The sequence below is a fragment of the Cannabis sativa genome, chromosome 9 (assembly GCF_029168945.1).
Source record: "Cannabis sativa cultivar Pink pepper isolate KNU-18-1 chromosome 9, ASM2916894v1, whole genome shotgun sequence".
In the NCBI taxonomy this organism is placed as follows: Eukaryota; Viridiplantae; Streptophyta; class Magnoliopsida; order Rosales; family Cannabaceae; genus Cannabis; species Cannabis sativa.
In genome coordinates, this window is record NC_083609.1 from 27732167 (window position 1) to 27751937 (window position 19771).

At 34.0% G+C, this 19771-nt stretch overlaps 1 protein-coding gene across 1 annotated transcript; it reads right to left on the bottom strand.

The window, feature by feature from the left end:
• Nucleotides 1-154: 154 nt before the first annotated feature.
• LOC133030751 (uncharacterized) lies at nucleotides 155-5584 on the bottom strand. The gene is made up of 2 exons (XM_061103582.1): nucleotides 3904-5584; nucleotides 155-3225 (listed from the first exon to the last, which is right to left on the bottom strand). The coding sequence occupies exons 1-2, from the start codon at nucleotides 4099-4101 to the stop codon at nucleotides 2839-2841; spliced, it is 585 nt and encodes a 194-aa protein (XP_060959565.1). The 5' UTR covers nucleotides 4102-5584; the 3' UTR covers nucleotides 155-2838.
• Nucleotides 5585-19771: the final 14187 nt, after the last annotated feature.

Below are 19771 nucleotides of genomic sequence, written 5' to 3' on the forward strand. Positions count from 1 at the left end.
AAGAATTCAGCAAAGGCAGCAACATATGCCCCGCAATCACTATAAAAAACAGAAAGAAAAAGTAAACAGTTTAGAAACTAAAAAACAACATAAAAGAAACTTAAAAGAAACACTCACTTCTTCTTTCGAGACCTTGAAGACCACTAAGCTCCACGATTCTGAATGGAGCTGTAGGGTCAGAAACTGAGGCAGGAGCTTGTGCTCTATTCTTCCAGAACCCAAGTAAATCAAAAAACAAAGGCAGCAACACGGAATAAGCCTTCATCGCTTTCCTAGCTGCGGCATTCATCTTCGCGGTCCTCAAAGAATTGTACAGAAACAACGTCCCTTCGTTCAAGTCAAGACGCCCAAAAACCCAATGACTTTCCCTCTTAAATTGATGATGAATAGCACATGATCGGCTTCATACCAAGGCTTGGAAACGGGAATGCGCATACCTCGGATGTAATGCGCTATTGGGTGGGCAGCGTGAATGTGTGACATCTTAGTCTTCATTGACTTGGCCTTGTTATATTTGTGGTACAATGCTTGGATGGAATCATCAAACAGACAATCAGTAGTTGCGAAATTCAACGTCACAGCGGAAGAATATTTACCTTTTTTCTGAAGGTAATAGAATATGGTGTTCATATGCTGAGCAAAAAAACAACACAGAAATACAAATGAAAAGGTTGAACAACTGTAAAAAAAACTGAAATGCAGTATCAAAACTAAAAAACATTTATAAAGCAACTGAAAACAAACTATCATAACTACAATATAAATTGGAAACTTTACCGAGTCGTTCATAAACATGTCGCATGTGGCCAAATGATAAAACCAAGTTTTATCCTCAACATAATCAACACCTAGCCTAAAACCCGGGGTAAATTTCTTTGCGTCGTCTTCATAACAATTATAATGCCTACAACAACAAAAAAATAGCAAAAAAATAGCATTAAAACAGGAATAAAACTGAAAAAAAAAACATAATACAAAAACAGATTTAATAAAAACAGTCACCTAGGATGTTTAAGCAATCCTTCACCAATCCAAGCGTCAAATTTTGCCTCAATCTCGGTAGATACGGGATCAGCAAAATCATCATTAAGAGCATAAAGGCCCTTCACATAAGTTACCATTTTGAAATCCCTATCATCCCCAGCTGATTGAGAACCTTAGGACATAAGCTCCATTGGAGTGCTCCCGACATCAGCAGACCCGAAATCAACAAATGGAGATTTCAAGGCCGGAGCACGCTTCCTCTTATCCAACAGAGGTGTATCAGAGACAGTGTCCTCAGTTTCTTCATCAGTATGAAGGGCATCTGACTTTTCACCAACAACATCTGGATTGGGTGCGGGGACCTAAAAAAGAAAGAATGCATTAAAACAGTTGCAAAACATACTAGAAACTAATGAGCAACCAAAAAGAAACCTAGTTTTCTTGAAAACAATTAAAAGTAAACTTACATGGATTTTACCAACAGCCTCCAAGCCAGCCAACACAACTTGATCATCATCTATTTCAAGCTGGCTCAACCCATCAAAGAAATCGTCCCCCTTCAATCGAGACTCATCACCCTTCGGCTTCTCAACATCCTTAACATTTTTATCACTCCCTCCAACAGCCTCAGATGGATTCACATCAGCAGAAGGAACAACAGTAACAACCTTGTCAGCATCATCAGCATCCCCACCAACTTTAACCAACTCACCACCATCGTCGGAGTCAGAATCAATGTTTTCTGGATCAGGCAATTGCTTCTCATCATCCTCGGCATCATCATCATCATCATCATCAGCATCATCATCAGAATCTTGAGTTACTAATTCATCTGATGACTTTCCCTATATCAACCAACATAAATGAAACTTTAATAAAACAGTAAAGAAACTTTAAAAAAAAAGTATGAAAAAACCTAAACAATAAAATAAGAATAAATACCTCATCAGAAGGACGACGATGAATGGCATTAACCTTCTCCTGGATATCCTTAATTACAGTCATTACGGACTTGAAATTAAAATCAACAAAACACCTCAATGAAATGAAGTCCTCGGCCAATGATGATTGATTCGAAATGACCATCTCCAGATTAGATTTCGTCCAATCAATATCTGCTGAATCAGACTTCTTTGAAGATGACCCACCCTCGAAGGATTGCTTCGCTACACCACGGTCATCAATAGATTCATCGAGAAATAAACCGTCAAGTTGAAGTTGCTGCCTCTCTTCATCAGTAGGACGCATGTTTTTTATCTTCAACTGAACAGCATAATCAAACATAATATGAAAAAAATTAAAACAATTGGAAAAACCAAAAATTAACAACATAAATAAAACTGAAAAGAAACAGTAAAGAAACTGTAAATTACCTTCTCCAAAGGTAAATCAAAAATCTTGCCCTTCAAGTCTCGAAGGGTTGGATTTTTGGTGACGATGGTGTTGCTCCAGTTCAGAATCCTTGGAATAGAAGATGAAACTCTCTTACAGAAAGAGTTCACCATTGCAGGATAGCATTCATAAAACCAAACCGTGAAAACCCAAGGACATCCCAATGCCCTATACCAGCCATCATATTGACCTCCCTTCTCTGCATTTCTATTTTTCATAATGATCCCATGCTGGATCCTACCTTTGAATGAGTCAATTGTCAATTCAAATGATTCCCTACCCCAACAATACTCATCCCACCGACCGCTATCAACTACATCTAGAACAAACCTAGACACTTCTTTGTCAGGAGTATTGCTAAGAAGAAAACACTGAATGAAATACAAAACAGCCATTTTCAAACCAATAGACTCATCCAAACCCCACCGACTACCCAAAAAAGCATCCTCGATGGCTTTGTGGTCAATAGTTTTTACACCACGGAAAACATGTTTCTACCAATTGATTTGTTTCCTGTGAAAACAACAACTTGTTGCAATCACCGAAACAATCTAAACCAGAAATCAGGTAAAATTCTTCGGCAGTAAACCGTATGCAACGGCCAGCAACCTTAGCCCAAAACTCTTTAGGATTGGGCTGGAAAACTTCCCTTAGTAATAAACTATGTACGACTTGCGGATGAAAAACAAACTCAGGCATATCCAGAAAATGCCCAAACTGAGTTTGACGAAACAAAGAAAGCAAATTAACAGATAAAGTGTTCTTAATATTATCTATCACGGAATAAACACTGGTGCATACACACTTAGATCTGTAAAAATCAGAAGGACTAAATTTACAGTCCCAAACCTGCAACATAACGAAAATGGCCACAATAAATTATAAATCCTGAATAAAACAGTATGAAAACTGTAATACAACTACAAACAAACTATCAATGACAAACAACTACACAGAAAAAAACAGTAAAGACCTGAAATCGTTTGGAAACATAAAAAAAACAGTAAACAACTAACCCTAAAGGAAATTGAAAAATACAGTATAAAAAGAACAATAAAACTATATAAAAACAACAAACAAACTACAAAACATATACAACTATAGAAAAATATAGAGCAAAGATTTGAAAATCGTTTTGAAACCTAAAATATAACAGCAAACAACTAAACCTAATGAAAATCGAAAACACATCAAAACATACCATTAACAAACTATTAAAAAACTGATAAGAAACTACAGACGATTGATTGAAAACACTAAAAACGAAAACAAAACACATAACCTGTAAGCACAAAAAAACACTGAAAATAAAGAAAACAAAACCAAATTAAAGAACAACACCCAGACTAGAATCAAATGAAATGTTCAAAACTAACAATAAATAACTAAAAAATTTAAAAACATGAAACAAAATGCGCAAATGAAACCCTAAAATTACACAAAGCAGAATGAACATAAAAAACGCCAAAATCTGGGTAAAGTATAAATGAAGGAAAGGGGGAAACGAAAATAAAACTAAAAACCAACCTGAGTCCGATCTTCAGCATGTGCAATAGTTTTTTTCCCAGAAATTTCTGGAACCGTGTGCTCCTCCAAGTTGAGCTTCGTTTTCTTCGAAGAATGGGGTCTCCCACGCTTGGGCATTGGAGCTTCAAAATCAGAATCATAATCTTCAATGATTGGGCGTTTACCCTTGGATTTGTTGGCCAACGATTTCTTGCCCATTTTTTATTTCTGTTTGAGAACTAGAGAAGGGGATGATGATGAACGAGTGATTGCCATCTTATAAATAAGATTGAAAAAAACTGAAACAGAGAGGGAAAAACAGTTGCTAAATCGTGGGCTAAGAGGAAGTTGAAAATTCGTGGATGAACCAAAAAGAAGAGGGAAAAACGTGATAAATTATGGGTGGTTAATGGAGGTTACTTGAATTCAAATGAACTTAGAAAACAGAAATGAAGAATCGAAAATGAAATGAAAAGAAAATGAAAAAAGAGAGGGAAGAGAGTAGGATTTGATTGATGATGGATGGGGAAAGCACACGTGTATGCATGGAATGACGACTAAGTGGTATTTGTGTAATAAAGGCAACTTTGTAAGTAAAAATGTAGTCATAGGCGTGTGTGAGTAATTTTGTAATAAATTGTGTAAAATGGATTTTTCATGTAAAAATTTCTAAAAAAAAATACTAATATTTGGACAAATACAATAAACAATTTTTTTTTTATTTTTATTTTATAGTATTTATGTAGAAATGTCACATTTTATAAACTATGCCATATTTTTTTCAAAAGTAAAGTAATTAAGGAATCAAATAACCTTTTTCTATTGGGACAAAATATAAAACTTTACAATTTTTTTAAAACAAAATAAAAAATAATATAAAAAAGGGAAATTTGACAATACTTGCTTAAAAATAGCATGTGTTGTTTTAATATGCTAGCCAAAAAATAGTTCAAAAAATAACCTCCAATTAAGATTAATCCCAATAATACCCTCCCCATTTCAAATTACCACTCTCTCTCTAACTCTCTCTTTTCTCTCTCTCTCTGTCTCTCGTTCTCACGCAACCCAAACGACACCCACCCTCCCCTAACCGGACCACCACCTCAAGTCACCGGACCACCAACGACAACCCACCAAGCCTGCTACGAAACCCCACCCGACCCCAACAAAACCACCACCTCCAGACGACATCGCGACATCGCGAAAACTTTGAAGACCGAATCGTGGAAGCCCGTAACATATCGTGAAACACAGAGAGACGAGCACCAGACCATTGGAGACGATATCGTGAAACCCCAAACTCGCGACACCCCTACACAAAACCCAGATCCGAAACAATAAAAAAGGTATTTGTCTAAACTTTTTTATTGTTTTGATTAGTTTTTATTTGTTTGTGCTTCATTTTAAAGAAATGTATTTACTTTATTTTGAAAATTTTTTGATTTCGTTTGAATTTCATTGATGCCGATCTGTGTTCTGGTTTTTGCACAATTTGCGACGTGTCGCGACTATGTTCACGACATAGCGCGACATCGTCTTGGGAAAGTTCAAAATTTATAAGAAACCGTTTGTTTATCGACATTTTAGCGATACATTAGCGAGCCACTTCGCGATATATAGTGTTGAGTGTGTAGGTTTCATGATTTTATCGACTTGTATGTGTTTGGCGACATGTTTGCGATTTGGTTAGCGATATATGACAGTCGTACCTAGGATTCATGTGTTTTTATCGTCCTATTTGTTGTTAGCGATATGGTAGCGACATAATAGCGACATAGTTAGCGATATGATTAGCAGTAACCTGTATTATGTTTCACGATAATTAGCGACATAGTGCGACATCTTTAACGACATACTTCTAACAAATTTGTTGACAATTTCGCAGATGGCACCTGAACTTAAACTTCCAATTTCCTCTCATTTCACGGGACGTCTTACCTATCGGGGTACAGATAGGTTCAGATATATCAAGGCCAAGTTTACTGAGATGGATTTGGTTGAGACGATGAGAAGGCTAGTCCTTTCGGACACTTTTGGGAAGCTGGAGAGTTGACTTTCTCCGGCGCGTTGGTCCACAGCCTCCTCTTAAGAAAAATGAAAGTGGACACAGAGAAGGAGGATGAGGTTTGGTTTCATGTAGGGAGAAATGACATGAGATTCGGACGGATAGAGTTTGGACTCATTACTGGCTTACCTATGGGTAGTGCCCCTACAGACGAGGAAATACACGCCAAGTCCAACGACCATCTAGTTCGGACTTATTTTGAAGGGAAGAGTTCCCCGTTCGGTTGGACTCCCTTATGCTCCAACTTGAGAGGTGCGAAGATAAAGATGATGCCTACAAGCTTGGACTGATCGCTTTCATTGAAGGTGTATTAGTATCAAAGGAGGGCAATGTCCAAGTTTGGCCTGAGATGTTGAAGTTTGTTAACGATCTCGAATTCTTCTTTAAGTATCCGTGGGGCGAGCGCGCTTTCCGTAAGCTGATGGAGACATTAGGAAAGAATATGCAACATTACAAGGATAATGTTGACAAGAAGAAGGGGAAAAAGATTGCTCAGGAGGCAAAGTACACTGTTAGTGGCTATGTGCCTGCCTTTCAGTACTGGGCATACGAAGCAATTGAGAAGTTGGGGAAGAAGTATGCCCACTGCAACGGGACCAAGTTCCCCAGAATGTTGAGCCGGAAAACACCGGAGGGCCAAATTAAAACAAGATGTGAAGGCAACGAGACATTGCACTGTTATTCAACAGTCGGGTATGTTTCTTAACTGTTCAGTATTTTATTTAAATTTATTGAAAATGAACATTCGCGACATTATTCGCGATGTGTTAGCGACATTATGCGATATCGCAAAAGAAATTGCTACATCGCTTATCGCGACATATGTCGCGACATGTTAGCGACATGTAGCGACATTGTGCTGCATGTTTACAATTATCATAATATTTGACTTCTGTGTTCCTTTTTTGTTTCAGTTGGTGGTGAAGAAGTGCTTGTTTCCCCGGCCCAGTGAAGAGGCATACTTTAAGAGTATTAATGAGGGTAAAGCCCCTCTTTGCTTTGAGATGGACGTAGAACAAACGGTAGACGTTGATGGTACACAGGAGTCCGTGTTTGAAACTCAAGCGAAGACCATCAACGAGGCCGTGACAAAGGCAAATTTAGTTCCACCACCACCGGCACCTGAAGTACACGAGCCATCTACTTCCGGCGGGTCATCGCTCCAACCAGTACAACTGTGGACACTGACCTTGTAAAGAGGTTGGATAGTATTGAGGCCTGGCTGGAGAAGCTTGAGTCCCAACAGGAAGCCGTCATGTTGGCACAGACGAGGTTAGTAAATAGCCATCTCAGCATGAGGCGGTCCTTCACAGATAGTCAGAAAGATCTGAAGGAGACTCTACTGGCTAAGATGGACGAGTTGATGACTATGGTAAAAGGAGCGGCCACACCTGGAGAGCCCACACCTGCACCGCAAAATGAGGAAGAACCGGCGAGTGATAACGAAGATGTCTTCCCAGAAGATTGGGAAGCAGATGATAACGAGGCACCGTCAACTCCATTGGAAGCAATTATCACGGCCATTGGGGATACACAATCACAGGACGAAGTCCTACTTCTACCTGGACCCCCAGAAAATGTGCCATTTGTGAGGAAGAGGAAGCCGCCAAAGTACTTGAACGACTACACTGCGGAAAAGAAAAAGAGGCGAGTTCTTCCGGAGAACGTAGACCTGGAGAGACCAGCAGACCGTAGATTGTTTCGTACGTTCAAGAGGTGGTTGATTGGAGACATTCCCAATGCTCGACCTAGGAATGTGCACACCGGTGTTGGCGATGTGAAGTTCTTCACAGTTTTATTTCTTAGGTCGGAGTGGCTTCACGATGATGTAAGTATTGTTGGAATTTATTTTACCAGGATCTTAGATCTACTCACAAGTATGTTTATAAACATCCTAAATATGAACTTTCTAAAACGATAAAATAAACACATATAAAGTTTAAGAAACCTTACATTGGGTGCAGCGGAATTATAATGACTCCTTCCGTTCAGATCTCTAACCCTTGATTCCTTTCTGTAGCAGAGTATTATCAAGATCTGAACCTGGATCTTCTTCTCTGAATCCTTGATGCTGAATCTCCTTTGCTGTTGATCTTTCTTCACAATCTTCCTCACTATGATTGAGGTATTGCTTGATGTGTGTGGGCACTACTCTAATCACTAAGAGAGATTCGAAATATTGAGGAAGAAAAGAGAGAGAGAGTGGCGGCTAGAGAAGAGAGTGGAGGCTCAGGTTTTTCTGATTCAGAAAGTGTTATTTTCCTGAAGCCTTCACTATCTATTTATAGCATTCCTCTAGGGCTTGATTTGAATTATATGGCATTAAAATAATGAAAAAATCATTTAAAAAAGATAACACAAGTGGCCGGCCCTAGGCTAGGTGGACTGGGCCTTGATTTTTACAATTTTGCAATTTTACCACTTTTGTATCTGATTTTCTCAAAAATGCCAATTTCCTAATTCAATCATTTAAATGCCAATTCTAACTATTTAATAACTATAAATAATTATTAAATAATATTGTCATTTATCATATTTATTAATTGAACCATACAAAGTATCATAATTAACAAATATGCCCCTATAAACTCTTTCTTTACAATTTTGCCCTTACTTAGTGAAAATTTCACAAATAGACATAGTCTAATTCGTGAATTATAATTGATTAATCAAAACCAATTACATGAGTCTTACAAGCAATATTATCTCAACTAGTGGGGGGACCATGGGTCTATATAACCGAGCTTCCAATAAGTAGATCAAGAATTTAGCACTAAAATTCACTAACTTATTAATTCTTCGTTGAATCCACGCATAGAACTTAGAATTGCACTCTCAGTTATATAGAATGCTCTATATGTTCCACCATATAGACACATCATTAGTTATCCATTGTTATAATCCTAATGTGATCAATGATCCTCTATATGAATGATCTACACTGTAAAGGGATTAAATTACCGTTACACCCTACAATGTATTTATTCCTTAAAACACTTGACCCCGTATAAATGATATTTCAACTTATGTGAAATGAGTACTCCACCATTTATATTCGTTTGGTCAAGCTCGAAGGAGATCATCCTTTGCTTACTATTCGCCAGATAGAAGCTATAGATTCCATGTTTATGATAGCGCTCCCACTCAATTGCACTACCGTGTTCCCAAAATGTACGTATCACCCTGACCTAAAAGTAGGCTTAACTAACAAATCAAAGAACACGAATAGCCTTTCAAGATTGAGCCTAATCATATCTGGATTAAGATCATTTGATCTAGGATCAACTAGGCGATATTGACTTGAATAGATTTTACGGTAAGTTTAATTAAATCTAAGTCAAAGTTCAATATCGGTCCCTTCCGATGCATACTCCATGCATCCAACCTGAGCTTTACTTTAACCAATGTTGGGAAAGAACATAGTATTTCTCCAAATACAAGTAAACTCTTGTTGTAGATTATCATATCAATAAAACCCTGTGTCTGATAAATCTAGGAAACTTTATTCACATAGTCATGTTTACTTTCCAATGTGTTGACGCACAATAAAACGAGATCAAGTATGTGAAAAGGATTTCGAGATGAATTTATACATTATGTACATATAATCATGAAATAAATCATGTGAACCATGCAACATTAAATGTTATTTACGATCTATATTAATAAGTAAATCTGATTATATTGAAATGAGTTTTATTTAGGGCATAAAACCCAACAAACTCCCACTTGCACTAATATAAAACAAAAAATGCGTTTCAAATAATCTCAACACCTTGATATACAAATCAAGTGTAGTAGTAGTAAACTGCTTGTAATAGGATCTGAAAGGTTGAATTAACCACAACCTTTTCTCCACCATTACTCTTCCTTAATCACAAAATCATTGATAATGTGAAATTCCTCTCTATATGTTTACTCTCTTGGGATCTTTTGGATTCTATATCTTTGGCAACTACTTTTGGTTAATCAGGAAATTAACACTAGTAGTTTAAGGCAATTTGGAATGGTGCCAAAGATGTATAGAACTTTCCTTAGACTGAATAAGTACCTTTCCTGCAGCTTTAACATTCAGTCTCTCTCTGGTAGACCTAGAGACTTCAGATAGGTTTTTACACTTCTCCAAAATCACTATTCCACCCCCAGAGTAACCACCATCTTATCAGAAATATTTACTAGCACATAGGCAAATTTCGAAATCTGATATGGTGTAGTCTAAGAGTTTTAAACACACCCTTATAGACTAACATATAGTTCCTCTTCTTAATCTTAAAATTTACTTGATTGTCTTCCAATGTTCTTCTCCTGGATTAATCTGATACCTACTCATTACTCCCACTCAACAGCAGATGTCTGGTCTAAGGCATACAAAAGCATATCTAAGACCTCTCACTGTTGATATAAGAAATTCTTTCATGGCTTTATCTTTTCTGGAATAGTTAAGACTTTTCCTTAGATAAATAAAATCTATAACTAAGAAGTTGTGAAGCTTCTATAGATTGCCATTAGAAAGAAAATGCTTCAGCATTTTACTAAAGTAAGTTGCTTGCATTAGAGTAAGTAATTACCAGGTATACCACAAGCCATAGGTTTAGATAAACTCAAACCTGTAATACTAGGAACAGGAAGTTTTGTTAAGTCCATTGAATAGACTTATAAACGAAAATTTCCTTTTATGTCCTTGTAATAGAAAACTTTAGGTTATTCCATGTGAATGGATTAAAACATAGTTCTATAGGCTTTCTTCTTAGTTTCTTATCTTGACAATCCATTACTTGTTTAAACTCACAATAGAGTTTAATCACTAGTGTCTCCCGAGTTCATAAGAAGGTGAGTTCCTAGAAACTCTCCCACTACGACAAGGTACCGCGAATTATGTCGAAGAAAACTAAATGGTATTAACCTCTTTGGTTGTGACAAGACAACAGAGGCAATGGGATCATCATATGTCATATAAGATGATAGAACACTTTTGGAATCAAGAATTAAATATCTCCTTTATTTGCTACTTGTTTTTCAGACTTAGTCATTTTCTTAGAAAAGTAGTATTTGTTTGAACAAACACTTTCTTATCTATTGACAATGGGATGGTCCACCCCTAATCATTTAGAATAGCTAACAAACCATGGTTAACAGTTCTAGCTTTTCTTAAGATTTTGATTAGGTCATCCATGAATCTAGTAATGATTTACATTAAGTATACAACCATTACATCATTCTGAAATTGTATTACCATAGAAGGAATTAGGCAACGACTAGTAACTTATCATCAACATGCAACTCGAAATTTCTGGGGAGGTAAGTTTGGATATAATTCAAAAATCAAATTAATGATCTTTGAACTGCATATCTACTAACTATTTCTCCACCCCTATCAGTTCGCAAGATCTTTAACCACTTACCTTAATGGTTTTAACCATTGCTAGAAATTAATAAAATTTTTCAAACATTTCAAATTTCTTTGCTAAAAGGTATAATCTAGAGTTATCGTTTTAAGAATACAACGAAAAACTCATATCCACCCCTGAATGTACATCCATCTGCGAATGAGATGAACTACTTTCAGTGGATATAGGCATATTAACTATTTGCAGAGATTGATCTTGTCAAATCCACTATGAACAAGATACAAATGCCATAGATTAAAAGAAAGTGGTAGTGTCTATGATGACATAGGTTTAGTTACATCAAAGAGTTCTTAGAATACTTCAAGTGGATCCTGGTCACAGAATACCTAACTCACATTCCATACAGTTTTAATCCATTAATAAAAGATGGATATTAAACACTTGAGAAAGTGTAACTGTATTGTATTCTGGAATTAGAAATTTAAGAAAATTTCTATTTGGAATCTAAAATTAAAGTCAAAGACTTAAATTTATACCAAATATAATGAGTAATTCTATCTTGGACCAGCACTACTAATACAAACTCTAAGTAGATTTGCCCATACAAGTAGGAAATTTCTAAGATTGAGGATTTATATCAATTGGGAATAGAATTTCGGGATTATAATCATATGCGTCATATAAAATGACAAGAAATGATTTATAGACCATTCGTCCAATGATATGTTTTTAAAGCTAATTCGAAATGAATAAGCTAAGAGGAATTAGGATAATTTCGTTTAAAATAAGAATCCAACGATGCTTCGATTAGCGAAAGTCAAAGTAATCTTATTTATACAATCTTCTTGTTTCATATCGTAAAAATACTAGTCTAAGGTGTCATCAATTGATGAACGGCTTAGATGTCGCATATACAATATTTATCTTTCGAGATCTAACACTATTATGTATGTCTAATGGTGAAAATCCACTAGTGGATTTATCTCATTAGATAAACAAGCCAAGTTAGACCAACAATGAAGATTCGAAATTAAACTACAACTTAATAACAGAAAATAACATGGTTCAATATAAATTCATACACAATTCAGAAATTATAAGCATATAGCAAGTAGGAATGACAAGTGAAAATACTAAAACTTACAATCCTAAATAATTTCCAAGGTTTTTCAACAAACTGATACAGTGTCCCGTTTAGGCGAGAGTCAAAGCATCATCCATTGAATAGAGTTGTCAGCTCATCTAAAATGATAACCATTCTAGCAACCTTTTATTCGATCAAGATTGGAATTCAGCGTTGTCCCGTTTTAGGCGAGAGTCAAGGCAATTCGATCTTATGAGCTTCCACCATTGTTTCATAATTTGCAAGTCAAGTAGGGTCGCCACCATTAGGGTGATCCATACCATACAAAACACTTACAAACTACTTATCATGCGAGGTTAAACCTGCGAAAATTGCTAATGAACGTTCCTCCATTAAAGGAGGATTACTCACTAAAACAAACGCGGTGTAAAACCCACAATGGAGATCGAATGTCTCTATAATAAAGCTCATTATTTGAAAAGAGTTGTATTTTCTTTTATTCTCTTTATTTATTCTATTTATTTTAAATATATATTTATTTAATTAAAATTTCCAATTTAGAATGAAAAATTCTAAATTTAAATTTTAATTTAATATTTATAAATTTTACTTAGATGGATATGAAAATAATATGAATTATTTCCATCTTAGTAATAATTTCCAATAAATATTTAGAAAAAATATTTAAGTTGTTACAAAATTAATTTAAATTAATTTACAACTCAAATTTAATTTTCTATAAATATATATTGCATTTCGAAAAATTAAAGTATATAAGAATACAATTTTCGAAAAATGCATATTAAAATAAAAAATAAATCCTGGAAAAATTATTCTAATTTAATGTTGGCCCAAAATTAATTAATAAAATTAATTTACAACAAAAAATATAATTTTCCTATTTAATTAAATATATAAGAAAAATTTCAAATATTTAAGTATGATGATGAAAATCAACTTAAATATTAATTTTCTATTTAATTAAATACACTAGAAAAATACTTCAAGCAAAAATATCACCTATCTAGATTTTCCTTTGACTAATTAATTCAATTTCTAATAATATACTTTAATTCAATTTATTTTAAATTAATCAATAAATGAAAAAATCATTGATTTAAGTTGATTCAAGAATTAATTAAAATAAATAATTAATTTACAACTTAATCTATTTTTCAAGATAAAATTCGAAATTCTAGCATTTAAGAAATGCAATTTCGAAAATTGATTAATAAAATAAAGAAAAAAAAATATATTTTGAAAATTATTTAAATTTAGTTGAAAAATTAAATTTCAACTAAAAATAATTTTCTATTTAATTAAATGTCATGAAAAAGAAATATTTAAGTATGATGATAAAAATCAACTTAGATATTTAATTTTCAAATTAATTAAATGTATTAAATTCAAGAAATAAATAATTAAGTGTAGAGAAGACTTAATTATTAATCTCTAGTTTAATACTAGGAAAAATATACTTAAAGTAAATTGTACCAAAATTAATTAATAAATAATTAATTTCGCAATGTATAATATTTCCTATTTAATATTAGAAATAATAAGTAGTCTAGAAATAACTATCTAGAAAATATCTTATTTGACTAAGTATCTTTTCCACAAAATTTGAAAAAATATCTAATTTAAGTTGACTAGAAAAAATCTAGAACTTAAATATTTTTCAAATTTAAATTTAATTAAATATCAAAAATTAAGTTGTAACCACTTAATTTGAAAATATTCCATTTTAAGTTAATATTCGAAAAGATATTAACTTAAAAAAATATCTAAAGAATCTTAATAACCAATGCCTAAAATTCCTCAACTTAATTTTGAAATTTGAAATTCAAAAGATATTCAGATTTAAGTTGGTTAGTTGAAGATAACTAAATATCAACTTAAATAGGAATATTTAATGAAAAATTTAAATTAAGTTCCAGAAAGAATCTAGATGGTTATAATTCTATATTTAATTAAATACACGAAAATACATATAGTTTAGCTTAGAATATAAAATTCCTTAAACTATATTTTTCTTAAATTAATTTCAAAATAAATGAAATTAATTATGTTGCTAATCAATTTTATTAGGTTAACTAGTTTAATTAACCTAGTACAGTCATTCAAATCAGGCAAATGGGCCTTCACAATTGGGGTAGTTTGTGTGAGGGTGTCTTGGGTTGATATGTCGTACCCACTTCTATGGCTCCCAACTCTCACACAAGGCCCAAAAGAGAGGAATTTAACCTTAATAAGAACAACTGTTATTAATTGAATAGGCCCAAAAGCTAAATGGGCCTAAATAAATCCTATCAATAATTATGATAATTTATTTTAGCAACATTAACCTATATGCATCTATAATAAAATTAAACACATAGGCTCACACAGGCACACTTTGGATGGGTCCTATCATGTTGCTAGGTCATACACAGATGAAAGAAGATTGTAAATTATACCTGTTACAAATTATTATCTTGACCAAGGGAGCCATCAGATCATTAGATCTGGCAAAAGGTAACCATGGCTATTTGCAATCAAGTAATAATAGGTTTTGAAAAACTTACACATAAGTTAAAACACATACTCCTGCAATGGTTAATGGATAGTTGGAAGTAGGATTTATTTAATTTTTTTTTTTTTTTTATAATAAATTTCGAATAAATAAATAATTAAATAAAAATTTAATATTCGAAAAAAAATAATTTCGGAATTAAAAAAAATAAATTTCGAAAATTTAAAAAAAATTTAAAAAATTAAACCTACTTTTTATCTTATATCTATTTAAAATTACATGATTATAAATATCTTATTTTAAATAAGGTCAAAATATCATTTAAAATATTTATAAAATCTGACCTTAAATTTAAAAAAAAATATAATCAAATTTAAAAATAAGATAGGTTTTTAAGCAAAAAGATAAATACTAATTCTATTCGAATTCAAATTACACTAATATCTTGAATTAATTTAAAAAAAATAAAATTAATTCAAAATGATAATTAGAATTGAATTAGGAATAGTATTAGTATATATACAAAACCATACAAAAATTTGGAAGTTAATTCCATGAAAAGGTATGAAAAATTGAAGAAAAAGGGAAAAAACCGAAACTGTACGGACAGTTAACGATCATGAAAAATATCAAGACCCCCGATTTTGTCAAATCTTCAAAAAATCATAACTAATTCAAATAAAATCCAAATTGAGTTCTGTAAAAGGCTAACTTGCTTAATTTTTTCCATACTATCCAATAAAAATAATGCCAGAACCGAAATAACAATTATTTTTCACGAAAATTTCACAATCATCAATCAGTCATCAAATAACACTCAATACAACATGATATCATCCAAAGAACATACAAACAATCGTTTTAAAGTCCAAATTTCATGTAAGTAAATCAATTACCATGGCTCTGAGGCCAGTTGTTGGAATTTATTTTACCAGGATCTTAGATCTACTCACAAGTATGTTTATAAACATCCTAAATATGAACTTTCTAAAACGATAAAATAAACACATATAAAGTTTAAGAAACCTTACATTGGGTGCAGCGGAATTATAATGACTCCTTCCGTTCAGATCTCTAACCCTTGATTCCTTTCTGTAGCAGAGTATTATCAAGATGCGAACCCGGATCTTCTTCTCTCGAATCCTTGATGCCGAATCTCCTTTCGTCGTTGATCTTTCTTCACAATCTTCCTCACTATGATTGAGGTATTGCTTGATGTGTGTGGGCACTACTCTAATCACTAAGAGAGGTTCGAAATATTGAGGAAGAAAAGAGAGAGAGAGTGGCGGCTAGAGAAGAGAGTGGAGGCTCAGGTTTTTCTGATTCAGAAAGTGTTATTTTCCTGAAGCCTTCACTATCTATTTATAGCATTCCTCTAGGGCTTGATTTGAATTATATGGCATTAAAATAATGAAAAAATCATTTAAAAAAGATAACACAAGTGGCCGGCCCTAGGCTAGGCGGACTGGGCCTTGATTTTTACAATTTTGCAATTTTACCACTTTTGTATCTGATTTTCTCAAAAATGCCAATTTCCTAATTCAATCATTTAAATGCCAATTCTAACTATTTAATAACTATAAATAATTATTAAATAATATTGTCATTTATCATATTTATTAATTGAACCATACAAAGTATCATAATTAACAAATATGCCCCTATAAACTCTTTCTTTACAATTTCGCCCTTACTTAGTGAAAATTTCACAAATAGACATAGTCTAATTCGTGAATTATAATTGATTAATCAAAACCAATTACATGAGTCTTACAAGCAATATTATCTCAACTAGTGGGGGGACCATGAGTCTATATAACCGAGCTTCCAATAAGTAGATCAAGAATTTAGCACTAAAATTCACTAACTTATTAATTCTTCGTTGAATCCACGCATAGAACTTAGAATTGCACTCTCAGTTATATAGAATGCTCTATATGTTCCACCATATAGACACATCATTAGTTATCCATTGTTATAATCCTAATGTGATCAATGATCCTCTATATGAATGATCTACACTGTAAAGGGATTAAATTACCGTTACACCCTACAATGTATTTATTCCTTAAAACACTTGACCCCGTATAAATGATATTTCAACTTATGTGAAATGAGTACTCCACCATTTATATTCGTTTGGTCAAGCTCGAAGGAGATCATCCTTTGCTTACTATTCGCCAGATAGAAGCTATAGATTCCATGTTTATGATAGCGCTCCCACTCAATTGCACTACCGTGTTCCCAAAATGTACGTATCACCCTGACCTAAAAGTAGGCTTAACTAACAAATCAAAGAACACGAATAGCCTTTCAAGATTGAGCCTAATCATATCAGGATTAAGATCATTTGATCTAGGATCAACTAGGCGATATTGACTTGAATAGATTTTACGGTAAGTTTAATTAAATCTAAGTCAAAGTTCAATATCGGTCCCTTCCGATGCATACTCCATGCATCCAACCTGAGCTTTACTTTAACCAATGTTCTGGAAAGAACATAGTATTTCTCCAAATACAAGTAAACTCTTGTTGTAGATTATCATATCAGTAAAACCCTGTGTCTGATAAATCTAGGAAACTTTATTCACATAGTCATGTTTACTTTCCAATGTGTTGACGGCACAATAAACAGGATCAAGTATGTGAAAAGGATTTCAGATGAATTTATACATTATGTACATATAATCATGAAATAAATCATGTGAACCATGCAACATTAAATGTTATTTCTGATCTATATTAATAAGTAAATCTGATTATATTGAAATGAGTTTTATTTAGGGCATAAAACCCAACAAGTATTTAATCATTAATTAGTTTTTTTTTTCTGATTTTGCAACATATATGTTATTGTCGATGTGTTGGCGACATTGTCGCGACATTTTCGCGACATTGCTGCTGATACTGATGTTTTTTTGCTTTCTGTTTTATTTGTCGACATGTCGCGACATTGTGACGACATTATCGCGACATGGGGTACTTTTTTATTGCTTCTGTTTAACGACATGTCGCGACATTGTCACGACATTGTCGCGACATTAGGCAAATTTTTCTGGCGACATTGTTCGCGACGTTTCGCGACTTTATTTACGACATTGATTAATCTTCTCTTTTTTTTATGCAGCACATAGATGCCATATCACACTTGATGAGGAGGAGACGCCATCATTTTCCAGAGTTGTACCCTCGGTGTGTGATTTTGGACACAACACTTCCACAATTCCTCATGGGCATTTGAGCCGTGACCGGGTGACGAAGTACGTTCGAATGGCCAGATGCGGTGAACCAGTATTATCTGGGTATGGAGAGCAGATACATGCCATGTTGGAAGGATTTGAACTTCATATACTTCGTCCTGTACTTCGATCATCAAAAACATTGGGTTGCTGTTGAGGTAGATATTGATATGTTGCAGATTCGGGTGTACGATAATGATTTATCATGCACCACCGACGCACAGTTTGATGCCATCATGCTACCTTAGACTGAGTTGTTTCCACATCTGCTGAGGTCTACTGGCTATTATGATCAAGTCAACAACAACATTCTCAATGTGGACTTAGGGGACAGTAGCCAACTCAAATCAATGCATGCTAGACGCATGCCAAGTGAGGTGGTTCCCCAAAGTAAAACAAGGTATTTGTTAATATAGTATATTATTATTTAATTTGCCATTACTCTTTAAATGCGGTTTCCGTCTGCAAATGTGTTTGTTGTTAATTTTTCAGTGGTGATTGCGGGGTGTATGCACTTGAGTACATCGAACATCTCATGCTGAATCGGTCCTTGGACAACATTACAGACGATAGCATGAGAATGTTCAGAGATCGGTGGTGTGTAGACTTGTTTTATCAGAACTTAACTTGGTGAAATATAATTTAAAAGGGTTGTAATTTTTTTGTATTATAGACGATAGTTGTTTTTAGTACTGTACAGTTTTTATACATGGAAAAGTGTTCAATTTTAAAACTTTTACTTACATGTCGCTACAAAATCGTTAACATGTCGTTGAATGTCGAAAATTTTTAGTTTCTGAGTGTTTGTTTTCATGTCGCTAAAGCATCGCGAACATGTCGCTAAAAATGTCGATAGTACAATCATGTTTTGACTCTTCAGTTGCTGTCGTTAACATGTCGCATGTATGTCGCAAAACGTCGGTACAAAAGACTTTCCCACATTAAATGGTAATTAATGTGACATTTATTATCCCGCCTAACCAACTACTTGACTATGTCGACAACATGTCGCTCTGTGTCGCGACATGTCGCGAAAATTGCCCAGATTGCTTTGTGCATGACAAACATGTGTACAATTGTGTAATTCAATTTTTACATTTATTATCCCACCTTCCCAACTACTAGTTTTCTCTATAAAAGCCAATTGTCTATCTCATAAGTTACATATTTTCTTAATTTTTTCCCTCTTAAGATAATTCTCTTAGCAATGTCTACTAGAAGGAACAAGGGCAAATATCCGATTCTTACTCCTGAAGAGATCAAGCAGGAGCCTGATTGTGGGGAAATTACGCCTCAAATGCAAAAAGTGCTTGATGACATGAATCGTTTTGAAGATGAACGGCTTATGAACGAGTGGAGGTTTCTAAAACTTGAAAAAAAATTTAACAAAACAGGTGTATGGCCGCTCCACCACCGGGGTTCCCAGAAGGCCGCCGTCATTTGCAAGTTAGGTTATTTAAATGGTAAACAGGTGAAGCCTGGATCTCTATGCAAATATTGCAAGGCTACATGTCGCTTCATGTCGCAAATGTAATCGTTAAACGTCGCTAAATATCGACTTTTCATTGAATAAATAAAAGTTCCATTAATGTCGCTAAATGTCGCTAACTTAATCGTGAAACGTCGCTATTTTTTATTTTT